Genomic DNA, 23,822 nt, shown 5'->3' on the forward strand with positions numbered 1-23,822 from the left:
ATATGGTATGACTAATTTCCTAGAGTCAGACTGCTGCTAACAGTGCTGATTTTAAAACAATTGGGCTCGAACCACTTTCATTGTGCATGTCTTTGTTTGACTTCACTTTAAAAACAACAAACTTTTTGCTACTTTGAAAATAACTTTCCAATTTTGCAGAAATTGGCAAACAAAAGCCAGTCTCCTATCTTTAGGAGCAAATTACTGGAAATGCTGGAGTCTGTATTGAAAACAAAGTGCTGGAAATTGCAGCAGATCAGGCAGCATCCATGGAGATGAGCAGGTTAACATTTCGAGTATAGGTGAGTCATCATGACTCAATGTTAGCCTGCTGTGTCTCCATGGATGCTGCCTGACTGGCTGTGATCTCCAGCACTTTTTTATCTCCATTTTTACTTTCTAGTCGGCATTTGCATAAGTCTCACCTTGTTTCATTGTTGCTGTCTATCTTCAAACTAGAATCAAGCTCCCAGGAAGAACTGAACAATTCTGAACTAATTGATAAGCTGTTTGAAGGTGTGCTTGATGCAGACAGGATGGAAGAAGGAATTGAACCGGAGGCTAAAGAACCAGCAAAAGCAGAATTGAAAACATCTAAAGCTGAGTATCACAATGAGGAAGTGAAGTCTGAAGCTGAAGCAGAGTTGAACAACTCTAAAGCTGTGGATCAGTGTGATGAGATAAAGTCTAACGCTGAGGCAGAAGATCAAAAAGAGAATGATGAGCTGACTTTACCTAGCATCTCAGTATTGTCTCCTCTTGCTAAATCCATCAAGTTGGATGCTGCATCTCCTCTTGTGAGTGTACTCTCCTGGATTTTCAATGGTGGTTATTCTGTTCAATAGAAATCAAATCCAAATTTTTTGAAGTATATTTTAGCATGGTTGAGAAGGGATATGAGATTGTTAGATCACTGTGTACTATACAGATTGTTTGCCAAACTGGTAATTCACGAGAATAGGTACTGGATGTGGAAAGCTCCAACAGATATGGGAGTAAGCAATTCGGCCTGATTTACTATATAATACGATTATGGCTGATTGAATTGTTCAAAGTCTTTTACCCAGACTGTCCCCATAATACTTTAAACCATAGTTTAATTATTAATACCTTAGGTATGCTCAAAGACTGAGCTTCCACAATCCTCTGGGGTAGAAAATTCCAAAAAAATCACAACCTTCTAAGTAAATTGAATTCTTTATTCCTAGATAGCATCCCCCTTATTGTTTAAATTGTGCCTGCTGGTTTTAGACTTCGCAATCAGTTGAAACACTCTATCTGCATCTGCCATGTGTAACCCTCAAGTATTTTGTAGATCGCCTCACTCTTTGAAACTCTAGAGAGCATAGGTATAGTTTTCCCAATCACTCTTTATAGGATAGTCCTGACATTCTGGGAACAAGCCAGGTGAAGCTTTGTGCTCTCTCTATGGTGATATTACCCTTCCTGAGTTGAGGAAACCATGTAAGGTCTAACCAAACTTCTACTCAATTGAAGCAAGGCTTCACTACTTATGTGCTCAAATCCTCTTGCAAGAAAGGCTAATGGAATGTTAGCCTATGTTATGACAACGAGCCAGCCATATCAAATGAGCCACCCTGTCCCTATATTTGCTATACCATAAATTTACAGCATTTGATCACACTCAAAATAGCCCCAATGATTCTAACCAGAGTTTTTGAATAACTGATATCAGATACCAAGTTTGTAATTTAAACTAAAATTAACTTCTTATTCCAGCAGCATTAACTGAGCAAAGTTAAACAACAAGGTAATCTAATGATTGAAATCCAATCTTTGATTCTAACCTCTGGTCTCATGTGGACAGAAACAATTAAGTAATAAATTAGAAGAAAAATTGAGATATGTAACAAGCCAGTTCACTCAAGTGGTTTCCATGATGCATAGTATTACAGACACATGGGATTGTGTCTTGATTTCTGAAGACACCAATCAATGCAAATAGATTTCAGTAGGCTGAGGAATATTCACTTAATTCTTACAGCTGAGATTCTAGTCTTGGAACTTTTGGTATTGGGAGGTTAACCAGAGAGCAATCAAACTTCGGTTCTGTGGCTTTAGCAACCACAATCCTGACCAAAAAAAATTTAATTCAAACTTCAGTACCTCCTTTATTTTTCTCGTTTTTCTGTTAGACTGGTCCTGTGATTGCCCCTGTTAATGTTTGCCAATGCTTGTGCATAACCAATCTCCAGGGCTGAAATGTCTATTGCATTCTTTGAGCCAGAATCAACTTGCAGTGAACTTACAGGCCTGGTCCTATAAACAAGTTTTCTTTGTTTTATAAATGAAAACAAACTGCTGCTCTTAGTCCAAAGATAACCTTTTAATTCATAGCTTACTCTTTTCAACTAAAACTGGTTTTAGTTTTTAAAAACTGCACTGGTTATAGCGCCGTTCTAATAGCATGCTGCAGCTGCAGGGTTAGTCTTAACATATTGCATCGAGACTTGGCTACCACTTCCCATTTGAAGGACTGTTTTGCAGGTTTGTTCCTTTTAGCAGAGTGGCTAATCTCATTTTTCTACATTTATATTCCATCTGCTAAGTTCTTGCCCATTCTTTAAGCTTGTCTAAATCCTCTTCCTCAACACCCATACCCATTTAGCTTTACTTTATCTGTAAATTTGAAGTACAGATAATGGTTTTTATTAACTGGCACATGTGGGACCTGGGGCGTGTTGGTTGATCAAATATTCCAGTTGATTGACAGATCCATATGTTCAATGTAAAAGTGCAGTAATAGAAACGCAGTGCAGGGGGTATACACACCACTGTTATACTTTATTTACAGCATAAACCACTTGATGCAACTTTGTAAATAAACTTCATCTTCTCATCCACACCCTCAGCTGGCTACTCAGACATCATGGAGATTGCGATAATATGGTAAACTTCTGGTATTTGATGAACAATTTTTTTTTTGCCAGTTTATCAAGAGCGCCAGTTTAAGGTGCTGGTTAAAATAAACTTTGGTGAATTAGCTCTGGTTCACCCATTTGAACAGCTGGGATCCAAATACCGATCCTTGTGGTACATCACTCATCCCAGCCTGCCAATGCAAGACTGACCCGTTCATGCCCATCTGTTCTCTGACTGTTAGCTAATCCTTTAATCTATGACAGCACATTATTTCCTATTCTATGTGCTTTAATTTTGCTAACCAACATCCTATCTATCTCAGTCTTAAGTACACTCCATGACCTGGCCTCCACAATCAATTCCATAGGTTCACCACTCTGGCTGAAGAGGTTTATCCTTTATCAATGTTCTTAAAGTTTTCCCTTTATTCTAAGGCTATGCTCCCTGATCCTAATCTTTCCTACCAATGAAAGCCTTTTCCCCACACCTATTCCATCCAGGCCATTCAGTATTCTGTATGTTTCAATTAGACCCCCTTGCTGCCGTCTCCTAGGCTCAATTGAGTGCAGACCTAACATCCTTAAAACGTTCCTCATGTGTTAAGCTTTTAATTCCTGGAACCATTCTTGTGAACCTGCTCAAGGGCCAATATATCCTTCCTGAGGTATGGGGCCCAGTACTGCGCACAATGCTCCAAATGTGGTCTGACCAGAGTCTTGGAACCTCAAAGTGCATCCCTGCTTTTGTATTCATGTCCCCTCAAAATAAATGCCATAATTGCATTTGCCTTCCTAACTACTGACTGAACCTGCAAGTTTCTCTTGAGAGAATCCTGGACTGGAACTCGCAAGCCTCTTTGCACTTCAGACTTATGAAGTTTCTTCCCATTTAGAAACTAGTCCATGCCTCTCTTCTTATCAAAATGCATAACCTCATACTTTCCCACATTGTACTCCATCTGCTACTTCTTTGCCCCCACTCCTAATCTGTCCAATCCTTCTGCAGCCTCTCTGCCTCAATGCTACCTTCTATGTATCTTTGTATCATCTGCAAACTTAGTCAGAATGCCCTCCGTTCCTTCATCTAGATTGTTAATGTATAAAGTGGAAAGTTGTGGTCCCAATACAGAGACTTGTGGACCACTTGTCACCAGCTGCCATCCTGAGAAGGACCCATTTATCCCCACCTTCTGCTTTCTACCAGACAGCCAAGCTTCTATTCATGCTAGCACCTTGCCTCTGATACCATAAGCCCTTGCCTTACTCAGTAGTTTTCTGTGCGACAACCTGTCAAAGGCTGCCTTTAAAGTCCAGGTCGATAACGTCCAATGGTTCTCCTGGCTCTCTGCTCATTACTTTCTCAAAGAATTCAAGCAGATTTGTCAGACGTGACCTCTCCTTGATGAAACCATGCTGACTTTGTCCTATTTTACCACATATTTCCAAGTATTCAGAAATCTCCTCCATAGATTCAAGGATCTTCTTGCCCACAACAGAGGTTAGCCAAAAGGTCTGTAATTTTGCCTTTTGCCTTACTCCCTTTTTAAACATGGGAAGCACATTAGCGTTTTTCCAGTCCTCGGGGACCCTCCCTGATTCTAGCAATTCCTGAAAGATCACCTCTAACGCCTCCGCTATCTCTTCAGCTATCTCCCTTCAAATTCCATTTTCCAGTGTCCAATGTCCACTTTTGCCTTTGATACATCTAAACAAGCTCACAGTCTTCCTTTTATATTATTGGCTAGCTTATCCTCATCCTCATATTTAATCTTCTCCATCCTTATTTCTTTTAACCTCTGGTCTTTGTAAGCTTCCCAATCCTGATTTCCTACTGCCCTTCCCCAAATTATGCTTTCTCTTTGCTTTTATGCTATCCCTGACTTCCCTTGTCAGCCATGGTTGCCTCATCCTTCCTGTTCCATGCTGCTTTTCTCTCAGAATGAATCTCTGAATTACTCCCAGAAACCCCTACCATTGCTGTTCTGTTGGTTTTCTTGCAAGGCTCCTCTCCCAGTCAATTCAACTCAGTTCTTCCCTCATGCCTCCATAGTTGCCTTTATTCAGCTGTAATACCTTGCATCTGATTCGATCTTCTCCCTCTCAAATTGAATTTACACTGCAATGCTATTATGATCACTGCTTCCTAAAAACTGTCAATCCAGATCATGCTTCAAGTGGAGTTGGTTTTAGCTTTCTGTGCCTGTATAAACCATCTTTAGTAATGACATTTGCATTTTATTTCTTAATTCTTGACAAATATTTGCTCCAACCATCTTCCTAATAAGAGGGGTTTGGGAATAGGGGTTTCATGAAACTCATTACATCTCTCTCTTCAACCTCCACTTTCTGACCCTGAGCCATGTCATTAACATAGGTAACCAAAAATTATTAAACTTAATGAGCAATGTGTTAAAAATCTTAAGCCCAAGCCATAAATGTTATCTATCTGAGATGAGCTTTTAAAAGTTCAGAAATAGCTTACTTTCTGGTAATCTTAATTTTGAAAAGGAAACTGAACTCTAGGAAACAGTCAACAACAAATAAAATAGGAATGGGGAAGTGTCTTTCACATTTTTAAACAATGGGTAAGGGGAACACAGCATTACTGCTTGACAGTGTCCACTTTTTATTAAAATAAAGCTTGAGTGAGCAAGGAGCAGTCGCCTATTGAACTGGATTATTAATGTAAAGTCGATTAGTCAGTTTTTTTAAAAATCAGTAAGCTTGTTTTTTTTTATTTTAAAAAAAAATCATTTCACCCTGGGCAGAGAGGTCTACTATAGTTCAACCATTTGTAAAAATTTTAGCCTTAGTGATGAGCTGTCAGGCTGCTTGTAGTAAGTATATTCATTGACTTGGCCATTGATCCTGTTAGTTGAGTCTGTAAATTCAATAGTTATTGGTTTTACATAATCATTTTAATATGCCTTTGACAATGCCCAATAAGTTGGGATACTCTCTTGGAACATGTCTTGAGCTTTTTTTTCTTGTATCTGGTAGGCTGCAGTAGTTGCATCACTAAATAATGGTCTGACTGAATCCTGCTGCTCACTCTATTCGTCACTCAAACTTAATACTCCTGGGCAGGACCAAGATCCAGCTGGAAATCTTCTACGAGCAGTGGAAAATGCACCATTATACAGGTAACTTTATCCCTATGAACACTTGATTATTGATGTATCCTGATGAACAGCAATTTCAACGGTTGAGCCCTTAAAATGTTTAATCATTTTTTTTGTAATGGTTCCTGTTTTCAAAAAGGAATCATGCAAGAAATCTCTTGACCTAGGTTGGTACCTGTTTGGTCAAGTTTTAAAAGACTGATTTAGGTTCCTTTTTAAAACTCATTTTGGACTTTGGTTGCTTCTTTTCAAAGTCATTGGTTGTGCATAAGAACAGGATTAGGCCCCTGAGCCTGTTCTGCCACCCTTTTGCATTCGGGCTGACTGTATCTCAACTATTCCTGATGAAGGACTTTTGCCCGAAACGTCGATTTCGAAGCTCCTCGGATGCTGCCTGAATTGCTGTGCTCTTCCAGCACCACTGATCCAGAATCTGTATCTCAACTCCATCTACCCACTGTAGTTCCACATCATGTGAAATCCTTGAGCAAACATTCTATCACTTGGATTTAATTATTGGAGTCAGTATATTTTTGAGGGTGATTTTAGAATCCTATCATCCACTGTGGAAAGAGGCCTTATGTTCCTGTTAGTGAAAGGTAAGGCTGGTAAGATTAGGAAACAATGGATGAATAAAGATATTGAGGTTCTAGTCAAGAATAAAATGGATCTCTTGAAGAGTATAAAGAGTATAGTGGCATTCTTAAGAGGGAAATCAGAAAGGCCAAGTGGGGATAGGGGAGCGCCTTGGCAGATAAAATTAAAGTTGATCCAAAGAGATTCTGCAAATAATTGAGTTAGAGAGCCACTAGAGGCAGAGTAGGGCCCCTTTAAAGGTCAATGAGGGCCAGCTTTGTGTTGAGCCTCTGGAGATGGGAGATGTTAAATGAATATTTTACATCAGTTTTTACGGCGGAGAAAGAAATGGAGGCGAGACAACTCTGGGGAAATAAACATTGATGTTTTGAAAACCGTTCACATTACAGAAGATGAAGTGCTGGCAATTTCACTAACAGGTGGCTAAATCTCCAGGACCCAATCAAGTGTATCTCAGGATGTTGTAGGAAGTTAGGGAGGAAATTGTGGGGTCCCTAGCAGAAGTACTTGTAACATCTTTAACCATGGGTGAGGTGCAGGAGGACCTGAGGGTGGCTCATGTTGTGCCTTTAAGAAGAGATGTAAGGTGAGTCTGACACCAATGTTTTTGGGGATTCTGAAAAGTAGGAATTACATGTATTTGCAGAGGCAAGGAATGCAAGAAAAATTGTCAAACTTTTTTGAAGTAACCAAAAATATTGAGCGCAGGTCAGTAGGCATTGTTTACTTGGATTTTAGTCAAGGTTTGTGATAAGGTTCCACATGGGAGACTAATTTACTAATCAGCTCTAATTTACTAGGTAGATCACATGGGATTCGGATGAACTTTCCATTTGGATGCAAAATTAGCTGTATAGTAGAAGAGAATGGTCGCAGGTTTTTTTTTGTCGGATTACATATATGTAATAGTGGTGTTCCACTGGGATTTGTGTGTCATTTCTATATAGAGTCATAGAGTTGTACAGCACAAAAACAGATCCTTTGGTCCAACTTGTCCATGCTGACCCGATATTCTAAATTATTCAGTCCCATTAGCCAGTATTTGGCTCATATCACACTCTCAACCCTTTCTGTTCATACATCCATCCAGATGTCTTTTAAATGTTATAATTGTACCAGCCTCCTCCACTTTCTCTGACAGCTCATTCCATGCATACATCACCCTCTGCATGAAAAGGTTGCCACTTAGGTGCCTTTTAAATCTTGCCACTCTCACCTTTTAAACCTATGCACCCTAGTTTTGAACTTTTTTTTTCCTGCACCCCCCCACCACTACCATGGGGAAAAAGACCTTAGCTATTGATCCTATCCATTCCCCTCATGATTTTATAAACCTTTATATGGTCACCCCTCGACGTCCAAAGATCTAGGGAAAATGGCCCTAGACTATATCAACTTCTCCCTTCCAACCTCCCAACCCCCCCAACCCTGGCAACACCATTGTAAAGCTTTTCTGAACCCTTTCAAGTTTAACAATAGCTCTCCTATAGCAGGGAGACCAGAATTGAACACCATATTCCAAAAGTGACCTAACCAATGTCCTGTACAACTGCAACATCCCAACTCTTATTAATGCACTAACCAATAAAAGCAAGCATACCAAATGCCACCTTCATTACCCTGTCTATCTATGACTCCTTTTAAGGAAATATATACCTACACCCGAAAGGCTTAGGGTGAGAATGTAGAAGGTATGGTTAGTAAGCTTGTGGATGGCATCAAACTTGATGCAACTTCTTTTTTGTGTGTGTTGGGGTGGTTGTTTTCCTAGTTCAGGACTTGGTCTGTGTGTGAGGCTTTCCTGTATACCTATGTGGTGAATTCTCCATTAGGTGTTCTCTATACCATCACATCTAGGAATGGGAGTTGGTTGTCCTTTTCTTTCTCTCTAGTGAATCGGATTCCTGCGAGTGTGGCGTTGATGATCCGGTGTGTGTTCTCTATTTCTGTGTTTTTAATGATTACAAAAGGTGTCATCCACATACCTGCATGAAACACTACATAGGACAAACAGGAAGACGGCTAACGATCCGCATCCATGAACACCAACTACCCACGAAACGACACGACCAGCTATCCATAGTAGCCAAACACGCAGATGACAAGTAACATGAATTCGACTGGGACAACACTACTATTATAGGACAAGCCAAACAGGGAACAGCCAGGGAATTCCTAGAGGCATGGCACTCATCCACAGATTCAATCAATAAGCACATCGACCTGGACCCAATATACCGGCCACTGCAGCGGACAGCTGGAACCGACAACCGGAAGCGGCAGGTACAAATCACTATAAATGCCGGAGGAAACATCACAGAAGCGTTTCACAGGAGGCTCCCAAGCACTGAGGATGTCACCTAGACAGGGGCCTAAACGTCTGCAACACACATTCCCAACTTGGCGAACAGAACCACAACAACGAGCACCCGAGCTAAAAATCTTTTCACAAACATTGACAGTAATGTGAACAGTGAAGAAGTTCATCTGAGATTACAAAGAGGTCTTTATCATTGGGCTGACAGACTAAGGCGCTACAGGTGGAGTTTAATTTAGATTAATGCAAGGTTTTACATTTTGGGAAAACAAACCAGGGCAGGACTTGTACAATTAATGGTAGGGCCTGGGTCATGTTATAGAACAGTGACCTATGGGTTCAGGTACATAATTCCTTGAAATTTGCGACACCGGGTGCGTACGGCGTTTAGCATGTTTGCCTTCATTGCTCAATCCTTTTGAGTATCGGAGTTTGGATGTCATGTTGTTGTACAAAATATTGGTGAGGTCTCTTCTGAAGTACTGTGTGCATTTCTGGTGGCCTGGTTATGGGAAGGATATTAAACTGTAGAGGGTTGAAACTGTATCAGGAATTTGCTGGGGATGGAGGGTTTGAGTTATAAAAATAGGCTGGAACTTCTTTCACTGGCGTGTAAGTGATTTGAGGGTTGAGCTTGACAGGTTTATAAAATCATAAGGGCTTAGATAAGGTGAGTAGCAAACGTCTTTTTTTTTTCTATGGTAAGGAAGTTCAAAATTGGGTATATTTTGTGAAAGGAAGAAGATTTTTAGAAAGGGCATGAGGAGCAACCTTTTCACATAGGGTGGTTAGTGTAGAATGAACTCCCAGGGGAAATAGTGGCTGCAGGTACAATTACAATGTTTAAAAGCCATTTGGATAAGTACATGAATAGGAAATGTTTAGGTGGGACCAGTTAGTTTGACGACAGCATGGTCAGTGTGGACTAGTTGGTTGGTTTCCATGCTGACTAGTCTTCCTAACTTCTGGATGCCTTTGTTTTGCTATTAAGACCATATCTTGTAATCAGTTCCTGAGCAAAAGGGTAGGGTTTTTAGTTGTTGGCTGGAGAGTTGTGGGGTGGTTTTTTTTGTTACTTTTGAAAACAAGTGCCTAATATTTCACAGGCAGTTTTTTTTTTTCTTTGCATCAGCAAGTGAACTTCAAAGATTTTTCCATCAGGCTACACTCTTCATTGGGGGGGGAAAAATGAAGAAATAAGGATGCCTTTATAAAATTCATTCACAGGATGAGGCTATCACTGGCTAGGCCAGCATTCATTGCCCATCCCTAATTGCCTGGGCAGGCACCTGAGATTCAACCACATTGCAATGGATCTGGAGTCACATGTAGGCCAGACTGAGTCAGCAAAATGCTATTGGCATTTATTGCAAGCTCCAGGGCAGCCATTGCTGCCTATGAGCACTCCGTTCCACTGGGAAATTTATAAATTTGTGAAGCCCTGTCCTGAACTGTCAAACCAGCAAAGGTTTCTTTTCCCATCTATCAATTTAAATCAAACCACCTCCTAACTATATACAAACCAGGGAATTGAAACCAATGCTACTACGTAAGCTCTCATCTAATGTGAAGAGCCAGAGCATTTGGAAGGGAGGTAACTATGGGCAGATTGAGATTAAATAAAAATGACCGGTTTTAATCAGAGGTCCTCTATTTTTCCCGAGGTTTAACAAATTAAATACCTTCCAAAAGTCATACAAATTGCATCCTTAGACATTCCCCTGACGACTGCTTCACTTAGTCATTTAGGTTTGTTGGATGTAATCCACTGAGATTGTGGATTGAAGGCTCCTTATGTAGTGTTATCATTTGAGAGCTTGGATTTTAAAGAGGAATAATGGGTTTTTGATTTTTGTTCTCTGACAATGTAATCTTTTAAGAGGTCAGAAAATAAGTTTTTGAACAAAAGTGCTAAAGACAAACATTTTCAAGAAATCAAAATTTTGGCAAAATGACTGGCAAGCCCCCATGGAGATATTTGCTAAGATCTTTGCTGACTTGAGGTTGCGATCCAGCTAAAGAATTATTTGGACAGAAACCAGTTCAAGTGGAGGAATGTTTAGCAGCCAAACAGTCAGTACTCGGAAAAGAAATTCCTGAGTTGTTTTGACGGCTGTGGAAGTTTGAGAAAAAACGCCCTACGAGCCTGCTAATGTCCATAGGTTTAAGGAGCCCATGTCCAATAGTATCTGAATTCAAGTTGCTTTAACTGAGTTTTTACTAACCTTTTCCCAACAGATGTTCATCTAAAGGGTCTGTAATTTGCTGTGTTTTCACTCTCATCTTAAAAAGTGGCAATTTGCAAATGTAAATCAAAAGGGGTAATTCCTGTACCAATGGTTGAAGACTGTAGCTGAAGTATTTGCAATTTTCTCACGACTTTAAAAACCTGATGTGGAAAACCATTGTGCCTTGGTATTTGTTGTCTTCTAGTGCTATTATTTTGATTTGAGTTCTGATTTCTTTCTTGCACTCACTTTCATGAGTTGCAGCCCTTTGATTCCTTTCTAATTTTGTTAGAATATCAGGTGCATAATCTTCCTTGACTGAAGAGTAATACAAATAGTTAAGATTTCCAATATTCATTTTGATATTGCCACATGTTATCCTTTAACTTCCATTTAGAAAATGATTGATAGAACAACACAGCGCAGTACAGGCTCTTTGGTTTCACAGGTTGACACAGCATCGAAGGCCAATCTGAAGCCCATCTAATCTACACCATTCCATTCTTGTCCATATGCCTATCCAATGACTATTTAAATGCCCTTAAGGCAGCCGAGTCTACTATTTCAGGCAGCACGTTCTATGCCCCTATTACTGAGTAAAGAAACTCTGACATCTGTCCTATATCTACCATCCCTCAGTTTAAAGCTATGTCCCCCGAGCTAGCCATCGCCATCTGAGGAAAAAGGCTGTCACTGTCCACCTTATCTAACCCCCTGATCTTGTGTCTCAATTAAGTCACCTCTCGATCATCTTTCTCTAACGAAAACAGCCTCCAGTCCCTCAGCCTTTCCTCGTAAGACCTTCCCTCCATGCCAGGCAACATCCTAGTAAAACTCCTCTGAACCCTTTCCATAGCTTCTACATCCTTCCTATAATGCAGTGATCAGAACTGTACACAATACTCCTAGTGCAGCCACAGCAGGGTTTTGTACAGCTGCAGCATGACCTCATGGTTGCAAAACTCAATCCCGCTACCAATAAAAGCTAACACATCATATGCCTTCTTAACAACCTTTATCAATCTGGGTGGCAACTTTCAGTGATCTATGTACCTGGACACTGAGATCTACACTACTATGAATCACCTCACACTTTTCTGCATTAAACCCCATTTGCCACCTCTCAGCCCAGCTCTGCAGCTTGTCTGGGTCCCTCTGTAATCTGCAACATCCTTCGTCACTATCCACAACTCTAGCAACCTTTTGTGTCATCTGCAAATTTACTAACCCATCTTCTATCCCCCCATCCAGGTCATTTATAAAAATGACAAACAGTAGTGGACCCAAAACACATCCTTGCGGTACACCACCAGTAAGTGAGCTCCAGGATGACTATTTCCCATCAACCACCACTTTCTGTCATCTTTCAGCTGGCCAACTTCTGATCCAAACCGCTAAGTTGCCCTCAATCCCATGCCTTGTTTTTGTGCAATAGCCTACTGTGGGGCACCTTGCCAAACATCTTACTGAAATCCATGTATGCCACATCAATTGCTTTACCTTCATCCACCTGTTTGACCTTCTCAAAGAACTCAATATGGTTGAGGCATGACCTACCTTTCACAAAACCATGTTGACTATCCCTAATCAACTTATTCCTTTCTAAATGATGCATCCTATTTCTTATAACCCTTTCCAACACTGTACCCACAGCCGAAGTAAGGTTCACTTGTCTCTACTCCCCTTCTTAATGTGCCTTGACGTTTTCCTGTTTCTGCAGCTTCCACTATCCTTTTTGTCTTTTTCATTCTTTTATTTTTCTCCCATTGTCTGAATTTGCACCTTTATGCTTTTCCTTTAGCTTGTTACCTTAACTAATTTGTCAAAGCTGACTTGTTTTGGCCGGTAAAGCATCTGCAACTTGGCATTATATATTCTTTCTCTCTTTAATAAACAAATCTAGTCTGTATATAGTTTTACCTGAAGTTTTGATCAGTTTATTGTCACTAGATTCTATTTCATCCTGTTAATTTTAACATTACCAAAATCATCTGGTATATTTTAGCTAAGTTTCTCATTTCAAAGCCTTAACACTATGAAATTTGAACCTTATTTGAAATTCTAATTATCTGTCTACTGTCTTTCCAGTGTCAAAGCCTGTCTTGTTGCCTTCAAATCTAGTGACATACATATTAAAAATGACGACATTAAAATGAGAAATTTGAGCAAGTCTCCTGAGCCGCACTTTGGCATATTTTTTGAAAATTCACTGCTGCATCCTCAGCATTTGTAAATTTACTTGGATGCTGTTTAAACTAGTTTTTAAACTATGGTGGAGCTGTTTGACCGTGGCTTTAATAGAATAATTGGTTTGTTTTATTGATGTCCCTGGCAGCTTGCCTGAGGTTAAGCTGCCTCATCTGCAGTTACTTTGCTTGTCGTTTTTGAGCAGAAGCGTTGCGTTAGGAAGCTTCCCATAGCTGGCACAGCTTCCATGCTCACTTGAAAAATTCTAGTCACAACCTTCACTTCCTTTTGATTTCTCTCTGTGATTTGGGCATCATGTCACTGAGACACGGTGCCTTATTCAAAGCTACTGTTTACTATCATTTTAAAATTCATGTATAAATGTGCTTTCTGTACATATATCTAAGTACTGAAACCATCCGAACCTGAGTGAACCTTTTTTCTCTTCAGTATTGACTTGTATCGAACTCAACGGCGTAGTGCTCGGCTGCAAGGAAAGAAAAATGAAGGAGCCGATAAAGCTGATAAGCAAAAATCAGTAGAAGGATCTTGGTTGGCAGCACAGCAAGTGACCACAAAAGAGAAAGTAAAGGTGTGGAGCAAGCTATTAAAACTTGTGTTTCCAAAGGTTTTGTAAAATGTAGGAAAATTTTTAAAAGATGAGTTTTTTTAATGAACTTTTATTGCAAATGTTTTCAGTTTTACTTCATTAATTAAGAATATCAAAGGTAAAATATTGGAAACCAGGAAAATCTTTTTCTGACATTTTGAATATTGCTGTGTAGTATCACTATCCTAAGTAAGGCGTTTAGATGGTGAGACATTGTGCTGCACCCTGTTGGAGTACCAATAATTAGACTTTACTGCCACATTGAGCTCATCTTCTGTTATAATTTGATTAAAAGGGCAATGAGGCAACTGGAACCTTTGGTTCAGGACTACTGGTCCTGTTGTTCAATCTGATTCAAAGACTGGTAATGAGAGCAATGGAAAAAACAATTTCAAATTCCTTACAGAAAGGACAACAAATCTGGACAGTGAAAGTAGTTTTTAAGTGCTTTAAATGTCTTCAGAGCAGTTCACTATGTAAAGAAATGAAGCTGCTTTGTTTAAATTGTTCCTTTTGAGGCTGGAGAGCTGATTGGCATCACGTTTAGAGTTCTTGGGTATCTAAAGCAGTCCTTGTCCATTTTAAAAACTTACTAGAAGCCAATTTAAAGTGCAAGTCTTGCATGTTCTTTAAAAATAGCAGTTATAGTATGAAACTATTTGCACAAAAAAAGCAGATGCAAAATTATACTTTTAATCTTCCAGATACTTAATGATGAGGTTATCAAATTGAATAGCATCATGCATCAGGCCAGCCAGGCACTAAATTGCTGTACAGATGAAGAGCATGGCAAAGGCTCACGAGAGGAAGCAGAAGCAGAGCGTCACCTACTTATTGCTTGTGAGTAATAAGGGAATAGTGGGAAACCAACACTAGCAGAAGTGTGATTATAGGAGGGTTACACTCTCCATAGTTTGGAACTAACCAATGGTGGAATGACTTGATGTTTTAATGACCTGCAATAATAAGCTTCTACCTGATCGTGACTGAAATTGAGTCAATCACTCCTATTTTGATGCAAACCTTTTTTGTTTGGTGACTGAGGTAATCAATTCAAAAAACAATGTCCATGCTACCAATTTACACCACATTAACTATGGGTGTTGCCGACAAGGCCACCGTTTGTTGCCTGTCCCTAATTGTCTTGACAAAGTGATAGTGAAATTCTGCAGTCAATAGTGCAGATCAGCCCACAGTGCTGTTAGCTCGTCTACTATTCTCGATTACTCTCCAGGTCAAATGTTGTGTTATCTGAAACTTGCCTTTGTAATCCAGCTTTGTCTCCAGGGGTAAAGGACCCTAGTTTGTACCAACACCTATTGTTTTCAATCAACCATGTGTCAACCATGATGTGGGAGAATCCTCAGTTGAGGAAAAAGAGGATATCTGAGGCATTCCAATGGAAGGTAGCATCATAAGAACAGAGAAACTGGAATGGAACCCTTGCAGGAAGCAGGGGATTCACACTTCTAACAATGGGTTTCTCTTGACCAGGTTTCTCTCCAAAATTCACCTGACAGTCATGACCAATTTTATTTGAAAATGATCCTATAAAGCACTTTGAGTAATTTTACACTTAGAGGTGTTATATGAAAATTGCTGTTAATGATGTAAATTGGCTAAACTTGTAATGATAGATGAAATTAATACAATGTCATTTAAGTGGAAATTCACATGGTATTGCACCGTCAATAAATATTTTTGTCCTTTTTCTATTTTTAAAGCTGAGAAGCGTACTGCTTTGCTGACTGAACTCAACACTCTGAAAGTAGAGGGCAATGCTGGATCCCCGGGCAAGCCAACAAAGTCGACGAAAGAGCTTGAGCCATGTCGAGGCGCCATCTCCATCTCTGAGCTCCGCCTTCCTTTGAAAGCTGAATTTGTATGTTCAGCCCTACATAATCAAGGTGGGGAAGCTCAAGGTGGGCAAATTATTAGTGTCTTTGTTTACTGTACTGGCAATTGGTTCTGTATGAAGCAAAGATGTTTTGCTGCTCAAGAGCATGGTTGTGGCACAGATCTCCCCTGTTCAAGTATTTGTTGTGCATCGTCAGAGATGGGGCTCTAGGATCTATAACCAATGATGCAGAACTTCCTAGGTGGACAACAGTTTTGCTGTTTTGTCAGTGCTTGAAGATGACGGCAATTTGTATAATAAAATCCGTGAATAAACAATCGTAGTTTGTTGACTATTCTCGATTTACTGTATAGATCAAATGTTGTGTGAGATTAAATTTGCCTTTGTAATCCAGCTTTGTCCCCAGAGGTAAAACACCCTAGTTTGAAAACAATAGATATTGCTACAATCATCAAACTACTGCCCTTTAACAGCAGTGTCCTCTCAGTCGTTAGAGTTAAGCTCTAAACTGAACCAAGTTCTACATGTAACCAGAAACGAACAAAGTTGGGTGTATTTTGTATATAACACTTGCAGCAGCGTTTGTGTGGAAAAGTCCGCACCAATGGAGGTATAATGTTTGTAATCTTCAACATTTGTCTCAACTTTTAAACTATTGACTGTAGCTCCAGTAAATGAGTGATCCAAAAAATGCAATCAAAAATGGAAACACTGATTATTAGAAAAGCTAGAGCAAATGTTATCTCAAGCTTAAACGCAAAACATTTTCCTTTTCCTTAAACCCATGGAATGCCCATCCTTTTGCAAAGTAATTTCTGTTTTGTTAATTGGCTAACTCAAGTGTGCTGTTTCTAAAACTTGTATTTTCCCGCTACATCCAAGCTGTCAGAATCATCATGACCTGTAACAGCACAGTTCTAATCACCGATTAAAATTCAAGTGAAATAAAAATTAAACAAGAAAAGGCACACGGCATTACAAAAACGCAAAAATGAACTTTCAGAACTACTTTCCCATATCTCTAAACTGAGTGAATTGTGCAGTCAATAGTGTGACTCATACCTTTAAATTTTTGCTTGTATTAAGAAAAATATAAACCAAACATCCTAAAGCCATTGAATATATTTCAACAAGCAGAAGTTAATCACTTTTAAAAATAGACTGCAATTGTAATGCACAAAAAATAGTCGTAACTGCAACTCTTCCTTGCTCTCCATGTGAACAAGATGATCTAACAATATTTACTCTACCCCATACTATCCTTTTATTCTCTTTGCTTCATGCCATTCCTACCTCCACTTCTCCAGCCGATATTCACTGTTTATGCCTCAACCACAAAAGCTGATTTCAATTTTGTACCAATGGCTCCTCATTGTAGACCCTTCCTTCATTCGGTGGCTCCTCTTTTTGATTGAGGGATGAGATAGAAGCAATGTCCTAATCCCTTCTAATTTTAAACACTTTGACATCTTGTTTAGTTGTGGTGGGGATCTACTATCTTTTCCCACATTGTACCTCAGTGAATATTTATACCTGATCTGAAGCTTCAATATCCTAAAGTTACGTACACTGTGAGCTCTGCATTTTCCCCATCTTCTATGCCTGTCTGTCTTGGAAGAAACCTGAGATTTAGTCAACCATGTTCACCCCTTTTGAAGTTTATGCTAGCTATTTACGACCAGTTTATTTTTATAAACTGATGTTATAATATCATTTTAGACACTAATTTATTTTAAAAAAGAAATTCATAGCACCCATTCTAGGCTGTCATTACCCAAAGTAACTTGATAACAACCATTTTAAAAGGACAGTTTAATAGACTGGGCCCCAGACCAACGCTTAAATCTCATTATGTGCATTTCTTCCATAAACATCAAATATTGTTGTATTTATTGATTTGTCACGGGGCAGTAACTTATGATGGCCTACATCAATGTTTTTGTTTCTAAGTTTGTAGTAGATGCTGGTGTAATGTTAACTATTCTTAGTGCAGGAATTGAAATAATTCCTCAAGCTGGTGAGGTCAAAACACTAACATTTGTAAGATGTTACCTGATTGAAATAAATGCTAGTGTACTTGGTTTAGTGCATTAATGTTCTGCTGGCAGCAAATATCAAGTTAATGAAATCGAGATGGTCAGAGCCCACTGTTTAAGATTTGAAAAAAATCTAAGTTTGTTTTACAGCATTAAGATCAAAGCAGCTAAAGTTAGGGTTGATACGAACTGATACACGATTAAGACTTTCAGTTCCAGCCAGGAAAAGACATCTTATATTAGGTTAACATTTGCTCTCACTTCTGCAAAGCAGGCAAAATACTTTTTCTTGAAATAAGACAGCATTTAAAGATTTGGCTAATTATATACTAGATAAAATATATTTTTTAACTGGAGAATGGTGGGTTAGATTTTAAGCATTAAGACCAAGGTTATGATCAACCACAAAATAAACTTCCTGTAATGAAATACTAGTTGACAATCTCCTACAGACACTGGATGCTGCGGTAAGGTGTACTCTTTGGATTGAAGCTGAGTTCAGTCATACTCTATATCTGTATGAGAGAGATTGATATGCTATAACTGAACTCTGGGAAAACCTTCATTGCCAAACATTGGTGTCCTTCAATTTAAGTACTAGAAAAAAATGCAAGAAGGGACGTTTTCATTCAAATAATATCTGGAATGTAAACAACTACTTCAAAAATGATTAATTGTGCTGGAATGTTCCATACAGTTGGGTGCACAGCTGAAAATATCAGGAACTTTGTGTCAATTATCTTTTACCTTCACTTGAATTTTCTTTCTCTTCAGGAAAACCAAGTCACTATTTCTTACTGATGATCCGATATGGTCCACATAACATTGTGACGACTCCACTAGCAACAGCAGAAGATGCTCAACATGGTGATACCATTACTTTCCCAACCACCATCACACTGTGAGTTATCATCTCTTATGGACTACTGTTTCTGGAAATAATTTCAAAATTTAGGAAAATATCAACTAATTGCATTTGTTAAACTATTAAATAAATGATGCAGCCATCTAATAAAGTCATTTTCCAACCTAGATATCAGAACTGCGTGGTTTGATGCAATTTCTGCACAGGGAGCAGGTGTTCGACCCATCAAAGCTGTCATGTCACTTTTTAACTGGAGCTCTCTGAACCCTAATTTTTTAAGTCTCTGCCTAAAGGATAATTTTAAGTTTCTGTCTAAATTGCAACATCTAGAAAACAAATTATCATAAAGATCTTCTGCAGTTCCCAACTTCTTTTGACATCCTGCTATCTTTCTAATGAATATATCCTGACTGTAACAGACTGATCTATGAAAGTAAATATTTATTCACCATTAAAATCTTAAGCTTTTTTTAGTTCTTTCCTGAAGCTATGGGAGGTAGGGCTGCTACATATTTTCAGCGCATCACAAATATAGCTTGTTAGATTTTATTTTTGTTTAACAGTTTTGCTGTATCCTTTCCAGAACTTTAGTATGTTTCCAACAGTAGGGTGAACAGCACTAGGCATAGTATGCCAACTATGACATATCTAATGTCCTCTACAACTTGAAGTTGTTTCCTTTTTTTATAATCTCTCTGGTATAAAGTCCAGAATCCATTCGTGTTTAATATCCTGCTTTACCTGTCAAGAGGAAGTGAAATAAATGCCAAAGATTCCTTGTATGATACTGTTTGCCTTAAAACCACAGTAGTACGCTAGACAAAATAAAATAACCTAAATCATAAAAAATATAACTGATCTTGATCTTGCAATCTCTAGGCGTGATATTCATTACAAATTTGAAATTGATGTGGAAGTATACAGCCTGGTAAGTTAATCTTCAACTTCTTTCATGTTTTGTTTTTAAACTATTCCCTTTTCACAATTGCAGACTGTTTAATTTTGTTTTGTTCTTGCAGGCTCAGACAGCAAATGTAGCCACCTCTGAGAAGCGGAGAGTGTCAAGATCTAAGGTGATTTGGTAATGTGCTTTTAAAGCATGTAATCTGATCTGCTAACTTGCGTGTGCAGTTGATTTGATTTTTCTTCCACAATACTTTATGCTTTAATTTCTATTTGACAATCGCTATTGGATTTGCTATTTAAGTCTTGAGGTTGAAAGGTGAATGTTATAATCACTAAACTCTAGTATATCATCGGTCACTTCTTTGCTGGCCTGTCCACATCCTTCTGTAAATTTTGTCTCCACATTTCCTGTTCCTCCACCTATCTTTGTGTCGTCTGTCATCAGGGGAAGTGATTGCCCAGTGGTATTTATAGCTAGAATATTAATCCAGAGATCCAGGTAACATTGTGGGGACCTGTGTTCAAATCAAATAGTTGAATTCAAAAAATGAACCTTCCAGCTCAGCGAGCAAACCTACATCCAGAACCTCAACCTGAACTACAAATCTTCTCCAAAACTTGCTCAATAAAGTGTGATGGCCCAGTGGTATTTATAGCTAGAATATTAATCCAGAGATCCAGGTAACATTGTGGGGACCTGTTCAAATCAAATAGTTGAATTCAAAAAATGAACCTTCCAGCTCAGCGAGCAAACCTACATCCAGAACCTCAACCTGAACTACAAATCTTCTCCAAAACTTGCTCAATAAAGTTCTGCAATGAGAAAACTAATGACCATGAAACTATTGTCAATCATTGGGAGAATCTACTTCATTATCCTTTTTTCAGGAAGGAAACTACCATCAACTTAAAAAACCTTGCCAACAATGCCCTTGATTCCTTTGTGCAGATGGTTAATGTATTACACAATTAGTAACTATAGTCCTAATGCTGACCCCTACGGAACCCCACTAGTCACTGGCTGCTATCCTGAAAGACCCCTTTTCCCACCTACTTTCTGCCAGTCAGCCAATCCTCTCCAGCCAATACCATGCTGTCATGCCCCTAACACCAAGAGCTTTTCATGGCTCGTGTATCCTGATGGCTAGCTTCCTGCCCCATCTGTCCAATGTAGTGTTTGTTGCTGTCCTTGCAGGGTATTTTGTAAATAGTTTTTCTAGCTGTTGGTATAGGGTCCTTTTAGGTTAGAGTAGTCTGGTAGTCATCGCCAATGTCTTTGACATATGATAATGTGGCTAGAGTCTCTGGGCATATTGTCATCTTGCTTGGTTTGTTGTTTAAGAATCAGCGGACTATATTCATTGGTTACCAGTTGTTCTTTAATATGCTGCATAGGCATTTTCCTTCTGCTCTTAGTTCCTGTGTGAGGCCTGTTTTAAATTATGTCCTGATGAGGTCTGTTTGTGGGTGTTCGGATGGTTGCTCCTGTAGTTAAGTATCTGGTCTGCGTTGCTTTCCTGTAGATGCTGGTCTGCAGTTCTCCAATGACTATTCCATTCCACTGTCCCATCTAGGAAGGGGAGTCTGTTCTCTTCCTCTTTAGTGAAACTTGTGCCAGTAAGGGTGTTAGTGATAATGTAGGTTTCCTCTTTTTTTGTTCCATTTCATGATAAAAGTATCATCCACATAGTGGACCCAAAGCTTGGGTTGGATCGTGGGCAGGGCTGTTTGTTCTTAGTCATTGCATATGTGCTTCTAAGAATCCTGATTATTGATGATCACGTGGGTGGCCAGAGACTCTAGCTACGTTACCATACATCAAAGACATCTGAGATGACAACCAGATGGCATCAAGGTAGCTCACAAACCTACCAACATCGAAACAGCTACTGATGAACCTAAAGGACTCTACCAACAACCAGCAAAATAGATGTCATTTACAAAATGCCATGCAAGGACTGTAACAAACACTACATCAGACAGGCAGGAAACTATCACCAAAAGACATGACCAGCTACCACTAGAATCCTTTCGTACAGATGAAGGACACCACTTTGAATGGGACAACACATCCTTCCTAGGACAGGCTAAACAGACGTGCTCGGAGGCCTGGCATTCTAACCAGAGCTCTATCAATAAACACGTCGACTTGTACCCCATTTACCAGCCTCTGAGAAAAAGAACCAGAAATGATATCGCCCACCTTAAAAGACTCATGAATAGAAAGTGGGACACAACACCAGTGCTTCACTGGAGGCTCACTGATGTCACCATGCTAGGCAACAAAATGTCTTGAGAACCAGTCTACCAGCTCAGTGAGCAAGCTTACAACCTGAACTACAAATCTTCTCAAATTGCAAACTATCTTCCCATTCTGCCTTTGTTCTCATACCAACAATGCAATTCTTTAGTCAGATGCCAAAGTCTACTACTTTGCCCACACCATCACAACAAGACAAACCCAGTGTATGGGATTTTACCACAATCCACTTATTCCCCATTAATGGGGAATAAATAAAAAATATAGTTATAAAATTTAACTTTTTTAATACAACAATAAAAAAGTAAATAATGCATTGTGTGTATGTGTGTGGCGCATGTGAGAGCACGAGCAAGCATTGGCTTATTGCTTTGGATAATTCAACTGCGTCGAATGGTGGAAAGTTATCCAAATTTTAACTGTGCTATAAAGCAATACTTTAATGAAAATACGCGGCTGCAGTGATATCAAATTTCTCTTGTCCTGCGTCCTACTTTCTTTTATTCTTGCTAATGATCTGTATGTTAAAAGCAATGAAGGATTAATCTTACTTTTGTACTACTGCACAGGTCATAACTCCAAAGAAACTGCTGAACTCCATTACTGTAAGTGTTTTCTTTTTAAGCGATGGTCTGAAATGCTGCAAATATTAGGTTACCACTATTAATTGTACTTGGTCAAATAGCTCCTAGACCAGTTTAGCAATCTCGCAGTTGATTTAAGAGCCATATTTAAATTGGGTTGAGATGTCATGATATGCATTGAAAGGAGCTTTGTGAGTGATTGCACAGGAATCTAATTGAGATTTTGTTTTTAGGATATACGAGAAGAAAATAGATCATTTGTTCTTTTTTATCCCCCCTTTTCAGAAATCAAGCCTACAGTCGCCTGGTGAGTTAATACAAACATCCTTTTTCAATTTTTTATCAAGAACCCTTTTTAAAGAAAAATGTCAAGCATATGATTTATAGTGTACTACGAGATGCTGAATGTGGCTTTTGTGCTACTTCTTGCACAACAGCTGTTATCTTTCTAGAGGCACCATAATTGTCAAGTAAGGTTTGCACACAAGAATACTTATCTGTTGTGGTTCTGTTCGCCAAGCTGGGAATTTGTGTTGTAGACGTTTCGTCCCCTGTCTTGGTGACATCCTCAGTGCTTGGGAGCCTCCTGTGAAGCGCTTCTGTGATCTTTCCTCCGGCAGTTGTAGTGGTTTGAATCTGCTGCTTCCGGTTGTCAGTTCCAGCTGTCCGTTGCAGTGGTCGGTATATTGGGTCCAGATCAATGTGCTTATTGATTGAATCTGATAAGCACATACCAGATTCAATCAATAAGCACATTGATCTGGACCCAATATACCGACCACTGCAGCGGACAGCTGGAACCGACAACCGGAAGCGGCAGGTACAAATCACTATAAATGCCGTAGGAAAGATCACAGAAGCGCTTCACAGGAGGCTCCCAAGCACCGAGGATGTCACCTAGATAGGGGGCGAAACGTCTGCAATACAAATTCCCAGCTCGGGGAACACAACCACAACAACGAGCATCCGAGCTACAAATCTTCTCACAAACTTAGAATACATATCTATTCAAATCCAAACTTAGCACGCACATGAAAGGGGCAGTTCTCAACTTGTGAATAATTCACTGCCATTTTTCTGCTTTCTGTTATAACCTTGCACATTTGTTCCTATAAAATAAGTCTAATTCCCTTTATGCCTTGATTGAATTTGTCTTCTCCACATTTGGTCAGTCCATTTAAACCTGAACTACTCTGAAAGAAGTTTTTCTCATGTTGGCCTACTTCTGGAGGACGTTCATGAGCATATTTCCGGAGAAGTTATTTAAGTGGAACTGGGAATTAAGAAAGGGATGATCACGTTATTGGGATTGTATTATAAACCCCTCAATAGTCAGTACGAAATTGAGAAACCAATTTGTAAGAACATCT

At 39.2% G+C, this 23,822-nt stretch overlaps 1 protein-coding gene across 1 annotated transcript in view; it reads left to right on the top strand.

Moving 5' to 3' along the window:
* The window catches only part of LOC122558634 (anillin-like), a 62,966-nt gene that overhangs the window by 26,398 nt on the left and 12,746 nt on the right, over positions 1-23,822 (top strand). Inside the window, exons 11-20 of the mRNA XM_043707432.1 lie at positions 460-797; positions 5,883-6,025; positions 13,784-13,925; positions 14,648-14,783; positions 15,668-15,850; positions 18,612-18,738; positions 19,582-19,630; positions 19,722-19,775; positions 22,438-22,473; positions 22,738-22,759. Coding sequence (XP_043563367.1) covers positions 460-797; positions 5,883-6,025; positions 13,784-13,925; positions 14,648-14,783; positions 15,668-15,850; positions 18,612-18,738; positions 19,582-19,630; positions 19,722-19,775; positions 22,438-22,473; positions 22,738-22,759 — 1,230 coding nt within the window. The remainder of the gene's footprint in view (positions 1-459; positions 798-5,882; positions 6,026-13,783; positions 13,926-14,647; positions 14,784-15,667; positions 15,851-18,611; positions 18,739-19,581; positions 19,631-19,721; positions 19,776-22,437; positions 22,474-22,737; positions 22,760-23,822) is intronic.

This window comes from Chiloscyllium plagiosum, chromosome 17, assembly GCF_004010195.1.
Source record: "Chiloscyllium plagiosum isolate BGI_BamShark_2017 chromosome 17, ASM401019v2, whole genome shotgun sequence".
NCBI classification, from domain to species: domain Eukaryota; kingdom Metazoa; phylum Chordata; class Chondrichthyes; order Orectolobiformes; family Hemiscylliidae; genus Chiloscyllium; species Chiloscyllium plagiosum.